The sequence below is a fragment of the Hermetia illucens genome, chromosome 1 (genome assembly GCF_905115235.1).
Source record: "Hermetia illucens chromosome 1, iHerIll2.2.curated.20191125, whole genome shotgun sequence".
Taxonomy (NCBI): domain Eukaryota; kingdom Metazoa; phylum Arthropoda; class Insecta; order Diptera; family Stratiomyidae; genus Hermetia; species Hermetia illucens.
This window is the reverse complement of record NC_051849.1, coordinates 27,442,142-27,455,429: the sequence shown is the minus strand read 5'-3', so window position 1 is coordinate 27,455,429 and position 13,288 is coordinate 27,442,142. Positions and strand designations below refer to the sequence as shown.

The window sequence follows — 13,288 nt, the reverse complement described above, 5'->3', positions numbered from 1 at the left end:
AACGATTCTAAGTTGCTTGATCGAGTTATTACAGGCGATAAGTGCTGGTTTTTCCAATACGACCCGGAAACCAAACGCCAAAGCTAACATGGTTGTCTCCGTACGCCCCCGCACGAAAAAAGCTCGCATGAGCAAGTCGAAGGTGAAAACGATGATTATTATATTTCTTGATAGCCGTGAAATCGTCCACAAAGAATTTTTCCCACCGGGGGAAAACCATAAATCAAGCCTACTATCGCCAAGTACTCGAAAGATTGCGAAAACGAATTAACATGGTACGCCCAGACATCGCTCGTCACTTGATCTTTCATCACCACAAAGTGCCGTGCCACACCCCCTCCGCGTGCCCCAGTATTTAGTCTCTAAAGGGATCGCCGTGTTACAACAGCCGCCTTATTCGCCCGATATGTCACCCTGTGACTTTTTTTTGAGTGAAATTATGCGGTGTTTCCAACGATTAATTTATTGAAATAATAAAAACTGGTTGTTTCTTTTTCGTTGGTGTGGATATTTATTCTTGCAAATACCGATATTTCGGGAACCACTTGTTCCCTTCATTAGTGCTAACAACGGACTGCAGCAATTATAGAGGTATCACGTTGCTGGGTACCATCTACAAGATATTCTCCTCTATCTTGCTAGGTCGGATAGTCCCATACGCTCATAATACAGGGTGCGGCAGCATAACTTCCTTTTTTCAAAACTCAATAAAAACTATTGTATGCATCGGAAAATATTTGTTTATTTTTTATAATGTAGGTTCATGTCTAAAGTTTTTATTTACATTGTTTTGAAGATCAAATCTGTTAGGTGACGTCGCCCATTCTCCATACATTGCGTAAACCGATTTCTGGCGTTTGTCATGACTCTTGTTAGCATAGCAGGTGTTATGTTGGCAATTTCTTCTTGGATGTTGGTCTTCAAATCTTGTAGGGTTCTTGGGCGGTTCACATAATCACGGGATTTCAAAAAAATCAGAAGGGGACAGATCGGGAGAGCGTGCCGGCCATTCCAAATCGCCTCTAATTGAGATAAGGCGCTCTGGAAAGTGTTCCCTCAAAACAGCCATCGATGCTCTTGAAGTGTGTGCTGTTGCACTGTTTTGTTGGAACCAAGTGTCCCCCAAATCCAAATTTTCTAGCCGTGGGAAAAAAAAAATCTGTAGCATGTTTACATACCGGTCCGAATTCACTGTCACTGTAACCTCAATTTCCTCAAAAAACCATTGACCAATAATTCCAGCTGGGGAAATTGCACACCACACTGTGACTTTAAGTGAATGCCAAGGCTTTTGATGCAATTCTCGAGGGTTGGTGTCAGCCCAGTAGCGCATGTTTTGTTTGTTAACCGACCCATACAAATGAAAATGGGCTTCATCGCTAAAAAAACAATAGCACCCTCGGGAACGACATCAAGAAGAAGCTCACACGTGTTCATCCGAGAATTGAAGTCACGTTCTGAAAGTTCCTGCACTATCGCCATGTTATAGGGATGAAAATGAAGATCATCACGAAGAATTTTTCTCACAGAACGATCGGATAGTCCAAGGGCAGATGCGTGTTTGCGCGCAGAACGCCGTGGCGATCGCAACATTGACGCTCTCACTGCTTCAATGTTCTCAAGTGATCTAACGGGCCGAGGGACTCCAGTTCTTCCTTTTGTCGCACTTGCAGTTTGTCTGAATGTAGTGACCCATGTAACAATTGATTTACGGTCTGGGACGGGAGCCAACGGGGCTAAATTAAAGCGATTCCGAAATGCACGCTGTGTTGCAATAACCGAACATCCGCTTGAAAAGTAAACCTCAACGGCAAAGGCACGCTCCTCACTATTCCAACGCATGATGGCGACTGAACCGTGTCGGGACAAAACTTTACTTGAACGAGACCACTAGCGCTCCGCTATGACATCAACTAACTGAGTGGCGGGCATTTTAAAAAATGAAGTTATGCTGCCGCACCCTGTATCATTGGCATTACTAAGTCCTGCTGACTTGTTAGCACTGATGAAGGGAACAAGTGGTTCCCGAAATATCGGTATTTGCAAGAATAAATATCCACACCAATGAAAAAGAAACAACAAGTTTTTATTATTTCAATCGACTTTTTTTTGTTCTCTAGAACAAACCCGGTGGGCACAGGAACCCATTTTGAGTCAATTACGGACATCCAGGCGGCCGTGACGAGGGTAGTCACGGACATCCCAGTCGAAGCGTTCCAGAAATGTAAGGAAGAGTGGAAAACGGGCTGGAATCGTTATATAGTTGCCTAAGGGGATTACTTTGAAGGAGATGGCAGAGTTGTAGAATAATTTCTAAATATACGATTTTTATGGAATCAGTCTTAGTGCTTAATTGTCTAGCCTCGTAGAAGGTGCGGATTATGTTGAAACGGAGGGAAACTAAATTTTGTTTTAGGGTTGAAGGAATCTTGAGTCCCCTTGATAGCGGATCAGTTGGTGAAAATGTTCCTCTTACTTTCATCCATGACGAAACATCTTAAGGGGTCATCCCGTATGAAGGCCGTTTTTTTCGCTTTGTTTAGAAATTTTTTGTGAAGAACTGGATAAAAATACAAATACGAATTTTTCACCATATATTTATTAATATCTTGCGCAAGCGTAGTAATTTTTCCTGCCCGATAGCATAATTCATTATTGAACTACGGAACAATTTATACATTTCCCAAAAAAGGTGTTTTTCTGCTGCCACGCTAGAGGGCGCTGCGATCATCTTGAAGAAGAAAAGTAAACGGCATTTTAACGTGCAGATTTAACTACAGTCCGCAAACTAGGATTATCAAAAAATATTAAAAGCTAAATTTTTGGTGTCATGTTAATCTTTTTTTTTGTGAATTTTGGTGTTTTTTAGGGCTTCTTTAATGAACAAAAAAAAAACTACTGAATGAATCGCGCGTAAGTCGTGAAAATTTCAAAGAATCTCGTTGGACAGATTTTGGGCTATGGTGGCAGCAGATTTTCAATATGCAGTTTCGAGAAAAATGCATTTAAAAAGTAAGATGTGATTTTTAGCCATAAAATCTTAACTGGTCATTAATCTACTACACCTAGTCCATAAACCTTAGGTTTCTTCAGGAAACACATGTACAGCCTTGGCTTCAATTCTTGTCCTTTTAGCCAAATCATTCGGACCGATAAATACGAGCTTTATTACGGCGATCGACATAAATCTGGCATGCGACTTATTACGTATTTAACACTATAATTTCCGAACAACTCTGAATATCAAAAAATCACTTTACCCATATATTCTACATACAATTGACGTCAAAAAAAAAATCGATTCGCGCGAATCCGACACACGGGATGACCCCTTTAACTGGGTGTTAATGGGAAAATTGAAATTACAATTATAAATCCTTTTTATCTGAGTGTAATTATGCAGTGTTTCCAGCGATTAATTATTTGAAATAATAAAAAAAACTTATTTTCGTTGATGTAGATATTTATTCTTGCAAATACCGATATTTCGGGAACCACTTGTTCCCTTCATCAGTGCTAACAAGTCAGCAGGACTTAGTAATGCCAATGATATTCTGAGCGTATGGGGCTATCCGACCTAGCAAGATAGAGGAGAATATAGAATACGTGATACCTCTATAATTGCTGCAGTCCGTCTGTAGTTTTTCATAAAGAAAGACCTCCCAGCGATCACCACGTGGAGGTGGAGATAGGGTTTGGTAGTAGAGCTGTTGGTGTTGGTCCAGCAGACGTTTCCCAGGTTTTATGCTCCATCGTAGGTACCAATCCACGTTTCGCCTTGGGATCTATACTACCCTTTGACCACCTATTATTTGTATTAATAATAATAATCCACATTGGATCAAGGCCTTGAAGTGTGTTAGAGCATTCATTCAAGACCGTAACGCTCGAATGAGAAATTTTTTTACAGTATTTTTAAGAAACCACTTTCGCCACTAAATATATGAAGAAATAAATAAAGGTTGAATTTTCAACCCATCCACATAGGAAGCGGGAAGGAGCAGTTCCCCTCTCTGCAGTCCCGGTGAAAATCTGTAGCGGTCAACTGCTTCCACTTACAAAGTTATGGCGACTCAACGTGAGATTTTGGTATATCATGATAGAGTGAGAGTGACCGCCGAGAGTTTTCAGCGGGGTGCATGCTATTCGCACCACCTTCATCTCGGACGATAGGGTTAAAAAAGCAAACCTTGCCGCGATGATATCCAAATCCCCTTCCCTCGTGTGAACTTCAACGAGATTTTAGGGAAGGAATGTACCGCTTTTCTCTCAGAACCTTTCCAACGAGGTGGGGTTGAAAATTAAACCCCTGTTATAGCTTCATTTTGAAATGCTATAACATTCAAAGGGTGACTACCGCAATTCTTCAAAGGGGTTATACGTACCCTCTTCACCCCCCGTGGATAGGGTTAAAATTACAACTTTATCATGTTGACATAAAAAATTTACTTTGGGTCTCCTTAATTTTTAAGGCGGGACACCCCCAAGAGTTATCGGAACTCTCATTAACTTCCATAAAAATTCTTGACCTCTCTTCTCCATTGAAAACTCAGACTTTTACTGAAATGAAACCTTAATTACATTTAGGATACATTTTTGTTTATTTATCTCTTGGCAGAAAGTCAATCCAAATTCCACCCTTAGCATTACTTAAAAATGTATCTGCCGATACTTGAAGTGGCATTCTCGTTTTCGGGGATAGCCGAACATTGTACTTTCTTAGAATAGCTGCAATTCCTGCTTTACTTTGAGTCAACCCAAATCGCATACCTACACATATTCTTGGGCCTTCGCCGAAGGATAAAAATGAACATTTGTTTCGTGCAGCTTGGGCTTCTTCACTGAAATTCTCTGGATTGAAAACGTTAGGTTCAGGGTAGATCTCGGGATCACTAAAAATAAAATTCAGATTATATCTATCAAAAAGCTTATCTATAAAATTTGGGATTTACTTGTGAACTCCTAGAACTGGAATGACAATTACTGATCCTTCAGGAACTGTAATTGGCTTTGAACCAGGATATTGAGGGGGGAATTTTGTGGTTTCGGTACATCTCTTAATAGTTGCTAACATGGCCGGATGAATTCGAAGTGTTTCTAGAATAATGTATGGCTTACAATCTAAATCTTTCAAGAAATCCAAAAATATTATATTTTAGTACCATGCATAACTTTATCCAAGTAAGTCATCTCAGCGATTGCATCGTAAGTGAGTTTCCCTTCATATTTGTCATAAATGGCATCAACTTCGGCTTGAAGTGTATCCTGAACATCATGATTCTGGGATAGCTGAAAGGTAGGGACAAAATTCAAAGTCACTTTGTTCCACGTTATTATCGATAGATGCCTTACCTCGAATAAGCAATTTGCCATTGTTGTACTGGATGTTTCAAAACCTTCTAAAAGTAATGTTATGCAGTGTCCATAAACTGTCTCCATACTAATGGGTTGGCCAGAACTATCTTTCGAGTTAAGGATTATTTCCAAGAAGTCATTTCTGGGTTGGTTTTCTAATTTTCGATTTTCAATAACATCTTTCGCGACGGATAGTAACCATTCTTGCATTTGCTTAGGTATGTATCTGAAGGAGGGAAATGATATTTCGTATCATATCAATATCAGAATCGGAATATCATTTACTTACGGAACATTCAGAAGTCTCGATATGGATAAACAGAAATTTGATCCTATGTTCTGGATGTAACTCCACGTATATGAAGTAAAGACTTGCTCACAATTTTTCGTGAAATATGAGTTAGGATTTGTGAACGTCTCAGCTTCCAGGCCAAAACTTGCGGATGCCATTATTTCAATAGTGAATTTGGCGCATAACTGAAAATATGAGTTTTTCATTATAAAATGAATTGAGAAATATTAATTATGAAATTATATTCCTGTCGGTGTCAAAGGAATGCTACTTTTCGAATCAACATCCATCAAATTTCAGTATATCGAAAATAACAATTTTGAGCTAAACAAAACTAGAAGGTCCCCTCAACGTGACCATAAAGACGGATGACGATTAAATTACAATACGAAAAGATAGGTTCAGGAAGTGGACTAAACACTGGACAAGCTTGTATGAACTCTACTTGATCCTGCTTGATTGATTTTCGTAACTGAATTTGAAATAGCGTTGCACCTATCCTTGCTGTTTTTTGTTGTGGATTTTATTATTATGAAAAGGATTGTACTTTCCATTGAATAGAATTGGTGTTCGCCACTGTTAACATTGCTCGAAAATTTTATGATTATAATCCCAATCTTTTTTGTAGAGATCAACCCTTTTTTTAAGGTTTTGTTTACTATGTATCCGTTTACTATGTGTCTTTTTGTCTGTCTGTCCGAATATAGTCATGTGGGGTATCAAATGAAAGGTCTCAATTAGTATTTTTAAATCAGTTCTTAGTTTTGAAGCCGATTGTAAAAAGGGTAAGTGAAGGGGTCAGAAAGGGGTCACTTAAATTAAGGGGCCATTCTCAGAAACTATCCATCGAAAAATCTGAAAAAAATCATGATGAGCCCCTATATGACATCTAAATTGCGAAATATCCTCCAGTTCCTCTTAGATCCGTAATTGCATTAATATAGGATTTGGTAGCTACTCTTACTGGAAAGTTTTGTGGAAATCCTACTATTATTAACAAAGTTACAGTAGGCCAAAGCCACCTCTTTTGCGTCATACTGGTACTCCTTGTGAGACAAAACGTCAGCATTAAATCCAATTGAGCCGAGCTTTTGGTTTCCCGACTTATTTTTAGCTTATAGACAGCCACACCTACGCGCCATCTTTCGCGAGTACCTGAAATATGCTGCAGCACTCCCCACGACTTCCCGAGACGCTGACACTCCTCCTCTATTGATTGGGGCGACCCATTTGGGCGAGTGAAATTCACTGCATGACATAGTCCATAATACAATTGTCGCCCCTCCTTAAAGTGTGACCTTTCCACTGCCACTTCCGTCTTCTAATCATAGTGCGTACTAGGGCCAGGCCTATCCACCGATCAAGTTCTTTGTTTGAGATAGTGTCAGGCCAGTACATTCCGATGATACGACGCAGATAGGTATTGATGAAAGTTTTTAGTTTTTGAGTAAGAACAGAGCAACAGAAAAAGAGCATTGGCACAGAACAGTGTGAACTTGATCTTGGTTTTGAGATAACTGCATTTCCAGATTTTAGACAGAAATAATAGCTGGTTCCTACAAGCGGTCCAAGTTGAACTTAGGGGGCCACAGCTCCCCAACCCCATGAAAAGTGGCTGACGCAACACGTAAGCGAACTTAAACGACCATCAGATGATCCTTTTCGAGGTCAATGTCAGACCCTCTTTTGTTACGCACATCCAGCAAACAACTCCTAAATCTACTGTTGACGGTGAAGTGGTCAATCTGATTGCTCGTACGGCGTCGGTCAGTTGAAATCCAAATGACCTTATGGCAGATTCTGTGCTCGAACAATGTGTCACCAACGACGTGGTGGTGAAAGTTGCAGAAATCCATGAACCTCAGACCATTACCGTTGCCGTCGCTAAGGTCCTGTTTCCCCATCACATGTCCGAGCAAGGTATTGGCAGATCCCACTTTAGCACTTAGATCACTCATCACGTTCACAATGTCACCTTTAGGAAACCTCCCCTGAACGGCATTTAATTGCTCGTAGAAAGCATTCTTTTCCTCTATATCGGTAGTCCCGAGGAGCGTGTGCATATTCCAGAAACCGATCATAGCCCGTTTTCGATAGCCAAAAGTCGTTGCGATGAGGCCAGTCCCTATCCGAGGCGTTGTTGACGTTTCGATAGCGGTAAAGTTTGAAAATTTTGCAGGTTTCCAGCCCACAAATTTCTTTCCCTTTTAGTCGCCACACACACACGTCATCGATGCCGATGGAAACAAAACAATTAAGTAGAGTCAATTTTCAGCCCCGCCTACTATCGATAAGTACTTCTATGTCGATATTCATTACTTGATGACTCTGGGAGTCATCACTGATTTGCAAAATGTATGCTCTTCGCCGGTCACCCTTGTGGTGAAACCTGGTAAAATGCGGTTTTACATTGAAACGTATAAAGCGAACAACATCACTGTGATAGGCGCTCATCCCTTATCTCCTATTGAAGGAATTTTTAGTCGACTCCTGGACTGGAGGTATTTCACTGTCTTTGGATATAACAAGTTTCACAACCATACAGGCTCGACAGCACCCAAATACAACTCAACTAAAAAATCTAATTTAAACAAAATTTGGTGCAGATATGCAAACTGGAACATCTCTTACTGAATGTAAAAGACATGGTTTTGTGTGGAGTTTAAGGGAGATTCCCATGCAAGGGAAGAGAAGGTTTGTTTCTCCGAACATAGTCGTGTGCGGTATCAAACGAAAGGTCTCAACAGGTCTTACCTTTGACATAAGTTGCAAAGTTGGGGAGAGTAGGTTCAAAAAGTATAAATCTAAAATGAGACAGGACTCATTTTGAGAAACTACCCAATCGAAATAGATCACTACAAATCGTCACACATCAATACCCAATTTCATTTGTACTTCAGTTATAGATTAGGAGATAGAACATTTTTTGGTGGTTGAAAACCTTTATCCCAGAATAACTGGGAATTTTTCGAAAGTTCATTTTCCGCCTTATCATTTATGACCAGTGGAAGTGTGGTCACTGAATCTAATTTCCCAAAACGGCGAAAGAACTTTTTGAGCTAGATTTGGAGTTGATCCTTTTTCCAACGGAATGTTTACTACTCCGCCCAAAACATCGCCGGCCCATACCAAAGAGGCTGCACTCCAGGCAAATCAGCAACAGATCAGACTGACGCGAGATCTTGGGCTGCACAGAAGCAGGCAAGATGTTAGAACCAAAAACCAACCAACCAACAACATAAAATCGCATTGGTCAAACGAGAAGAATAACATAAAGATGTGAGACTACAACTTTGAAACCGTTGATAATTTCTCCTATCTAGGGTCGAAAATCACAACCGATAATAGCTGCGACAATGAAGTCCGCGGACGGTTGTTGGCAGCCAAGAGAACCTATTTCAGCTTACAAAAGCTGTTCAGCTCGAAAGGTCTCAAATGCTGTCAAAGGTCTTACTGAACAAGGCTATGATCTTGACAGTTCTTATGTATTCTTCGGAGACCGTTCTTAGGAATAAAAATTGTGAACTCTTGACTGCGTTCGAGAGAAGGGTCCTCCGGCGAAATCTATGAGCGATACAATGACCGTCTGGTTATGGATAAAACCCGGCCCAACAGGTTGCGGTGGTCGGGTCACTTAATTCGTATGAATGAGGATGAACCAGCTCGAAAAGGCCAATATCTATGGTAGAAGAAGAAAACGACATCATATACACTTGGGGCCAGACGGCTCCTCCCTTATTAAGCTAAAAGAACAGTCCTCTTCGCTTTCCAATTTTTCTAATATTCATTTTAACTGGTGATTGCAATCTTTCCATGGTTGATTTGGTTGATAAGTCTATACGGCACAGACATAGGAAAGGTGCAGCCAGGCAATATAGGTACATAATTTGCTTGCTCAGGGAAAAGTTGTGCTATGTACAGATTTGACGTTGGTTTCAGTGCTTAGAAAAAGGTGATATCCATCGAGAGAAGGGTTTGTTATACATTTGGTTGGATTGGTCAGGTGCGAATCAGTACCTGCATATCACTGTAAATGACATTTAATAAATTGTAATCAAACATTGAAGAAATAGCATGGGCTCGTGACCACTGCAAAGGCATTTTGCTTCGGCAGCATTTTGCAGAACTGGTTCAAAAATCGTTGGAAATACTGAGCTGAGACGAATAATCTCACTGGACCAGAGTGGCTGAAAAGGGATATAGCCTTCTTAAGTCCAGACGAGAGTTGAAATGCGCTTGTAAGAATCAACATGAACGAGAGGATACATTTTTACGCTACTTACACTTTTAGCTTCCATCGAGGCTTTCCTCTCCCTCTCAATGTATTTTTCTAGCTTAAGACAAGTATCGTAAATTATAGGAAACGCAGTTTTGACCTGAAATAAGGTGGTTTTACTTTACATCTGCAATTTAAATATAAAATATAGTAAAAGAGGTGCGGACCTTACTTGGCGTGAATAAAGGTCCCATTTGTGACCTTACAGTTTTCCATTCATCTCCTTGCGCCATAAACGGGTTTATATGAATTAATGGATCCATTTTCTTGTCAATTAGGAAATAATTATCCCTGAACGACTGAAAATCCTTGATGAACACATCCTTTAATATTTCTACATCACGAACTAAAATCGCGGGTTCGTTGAATAGTCGATAAATTCCAACATACGCAGCTTTGGGAAATTTACTGCAGAAAGAGTTTTATATGTAAAAATTAAAAAAAAAAAATTTTTAAGGATTGAAATGGTCCTGATCACGGACCGGACGGAAACTTTCGCCCATTTGCTAAAGTCCACGCACTCTTCTGTTTGAGATAAACTCCCAAATTTTTACAAAAGGACGACCGTCGGTTTCACTCAGGGCAGAGGCGACTAATCAGGTGCAGCCACGCCTCTTCCTTGGGAGCAGCGTGACTGAACGTGGCTACAAGTGGTGATCTATCCTTTATACACGACGTAGGTGATAATTATATTTTTCAAAAAGGATGTCCGGTCAGGTGTCCGGATAGCAGAGTAATTTGAGGACAAGGCTGTCCTACGGAAGGTGGTGACAGTGGGATTTGTATCTTGATTTGACGTCGGATACCAGTCGACTCAGCTGTGAATGAGCATCTGAGTCAAATCAGGGTAACAATCTCGGGCGAACGCAATGCTGACCACATTGCCTCTAACAGGCTATCCTGTAGTGTATTGTTACGGTCTTGAATGAAGTGCTCTAGCACATTTCAAGGCCTTGATCCAATATGGATTGTTGCGCCAACGATTATTATTATTTTTAAACAGGATATAATTTGTACCGACATCATCGACAAAGCAGCGTTCACGACCCGCAGTAACTTTAAGTCACGGTGCTCTTAAGGCAGAGGAAGAAATCGTCAGTCGTCCTCTTGCATTGTAAGAGTTTATGAGCAAAGGATGATCCGAATTCGATGACTCCTTGTAGTGACATTGTTTTTTATTATTTTCTAAAAATGAATACCGACGAATTGCGCGGCAAGGAAAAGCGTTTTTAACATTCCCAATTATTCCTTGTAGTGTTTTTTTCGTGCACAACACAGAATCTATTAGACAGAAACACACACACTTTCATTTTGATATTTCAACATGAATTACTTGTAAATATCCTGGTAAACTTGTCCATAGTGTTTCCGCGCCAGGACATAATCCAACATGTTCCCCACGAAAGGCAGTGGAACCGGTGCCTTAACTCCCCTTCTTGCCCAGTAATTAGAACTCCAATAGTAGTAAATTGCCAGTACCGACAGCGCAATAATTATTAATTCTAACATTTTAACTTAAATTCACTTTATAACGTCTGATCAGAATAACGAATAGAATAAAACTGTAGCCGTGAAAATGTAGAGTACGGGAAAGTGTCCTACATGTTGATAATATTTTGTTGTCGGTTATCATTGTTTATGTCTAATTTGTTTGATGTGTGGCGATTATTGTTTTAAAAAAAGATGAAAAAATATTCAAAACAGAACTTTGTTGACGAGGAATTTTTTGGAGTTCAAGATGCTGGGTCGAGACTGAAGATAATCCTTACGTAAGGGTCGGACATAGTTTATCATTCTAAAATTTTGAAATACTACTAATTTTCCGGAATATAGATTTTTTTCATATGAGAACCGACAAATAATCAAGGGTGATGGTCTTAGTACTTTTTTTTAATCAATTGTAATTTCTCTTTATGTTACGGAATCTCCATCCCTGTTTTGCAGTTGTTTTCAGTTGTTGCGTATACATACGTAATTTTAATTAATTTATTATCATCCTCCTAAGCCATTTCGCTATTTTGGGGTTAATTATTTTAAATGTTATTATTTCAAATTGGGATAGTTATAATACTTCTGTTATCACACAGCCGAAAGTCGGCGCCAAAGTGTATGTTCATTTTTTTTTTTGAAATTATAGTAAAGTTGGGTTATTGGAGGAAAAGACAGAAAAAGTACAATAGATGGATGCTAACTCAGATTTTAGGTGGCAATGTCACAGCTCATTTGATCGGATCTGAGACAAAGAAATTCATTAAATAATTTACAATTGGAGAGAAGATCCCTGCTGCGCCAAAATCATACGTCGCGGAGTCATCACGTGACCTATGGTCAGGAACTTCATTTTTGAATGAGGTTATTGTACGGCTGAAAACAATGAAATGTTATTTAGGCTCTCGCCCTCATCATCATATTTCTGTACTATTCACTCATTACCATCATCAACGGCGCAACAACCGGTATCCGGTCTAGCCCTGCCTTAGTAAGGAACTCCAGATACCCCGGTTTTGCGCCGAGTTCCACCAATTCGATATGTCTAGAAGCTGTCTGGCAACCTGACCTACGCCATCGCTACATCTAAGGCAGGGTCTGCCTCGTCTTCTTTTTCTACCATAGATATCGCCCTTATAGACCCTTATAGACATATGGACTAAGTGACCCACCCACCGCAACCTGTTGAGTCGGATTCTATCCAAAATCAGACGGGCATGATATCGCTCATAGATTTCGTCGTTATGTAGGCTACGGAATCGTTCATCCTCATATAGGGGTCCAAAAATTCTTCGGAGGATTCTTCTCTCGAAGAGTTCGAAATGTTGTTTGCTAGAATGCAGGTCTCCGAGGAATACATAAGGACTGGAAAGATCACAGTCTTATACAGTAAAGGCTTTGACCCTATGGTGAGACGTGTCGAGCGGAACAGTTTTTGTAAGCCGAAATAGGCTCTGTTGACAGCCAACAACTGTGCGCTGATTTAATCGTGATAGATAAGAGAAATTTTCAACGGTCTCAAAGTTATAGTCTCCTATCTTTATTGTTTTCGTTTGATTAGTGCGATTTGATGTTGCTTGTTCTTTGGTTTTTGGTGCTGACGTTACCACCATGTATTTCGCCTTCATTAATGTGCAGCCCGAGATTTCGCCCCGATCTGGATGAAGGTAGACTGTACATCCCGGGTTGTTCTTTCCATAATGTCAATCGTCAGCGTAGGCTAGTATTTGGGTGGACTTGAAGAGGCTGGTGCCCCTCGCATTCACATCTGCATCGCGAATCACTTTCTCCAGGGCCAGGTTAAAGAGGGCACATGATAGGGCATCCCCTTGTCGTGGACCGTTGTTGGTGTCGAATGGTCTTGAGAGTGATCCTGC

General features: G+C 40.3%; 1 protein-coding gene across 1 annotated transcript; it reads right to left on the bottom strand.

Annotated features, from left to right (window-relative positions):
• Nucleotides 1-4,577: 4,577 nt before the first annotated feature.
• On the bottom strand, nucleotides 4,578-11,494 carry LOC119647044 (probable cytochrome P450 308a1). Its single transcript, XM_038047800.1, has 8 exons — nucleotides 11,257-11,494; nucleotides 10,091-10,331; nucleotides 9,931-10,023; nucleotides 5,645-5,832; nucleotides 5,353-5,581; nucleotides 5,163-5,289; nucleotides 4,953-5,097; nucleotides 4,578-4,892 (listed from the first exon to the last, which is right to left on the bottom strand). Exons 1-8 carry the CDS (start codon nucleotides 11,430-11,432, stop codon nucleotides 4,601-4,603), a joined length of 1,491 nt encoding a protein of 496 aa, XP_037903728.1. The 5' UTR covers nucleotides 11,433-11,494; the 3' UTR covers nucleotides 4,578-4,600.
• Nucleotides 11,495-13,288: the final 1,794 nt, after the last annotated feature.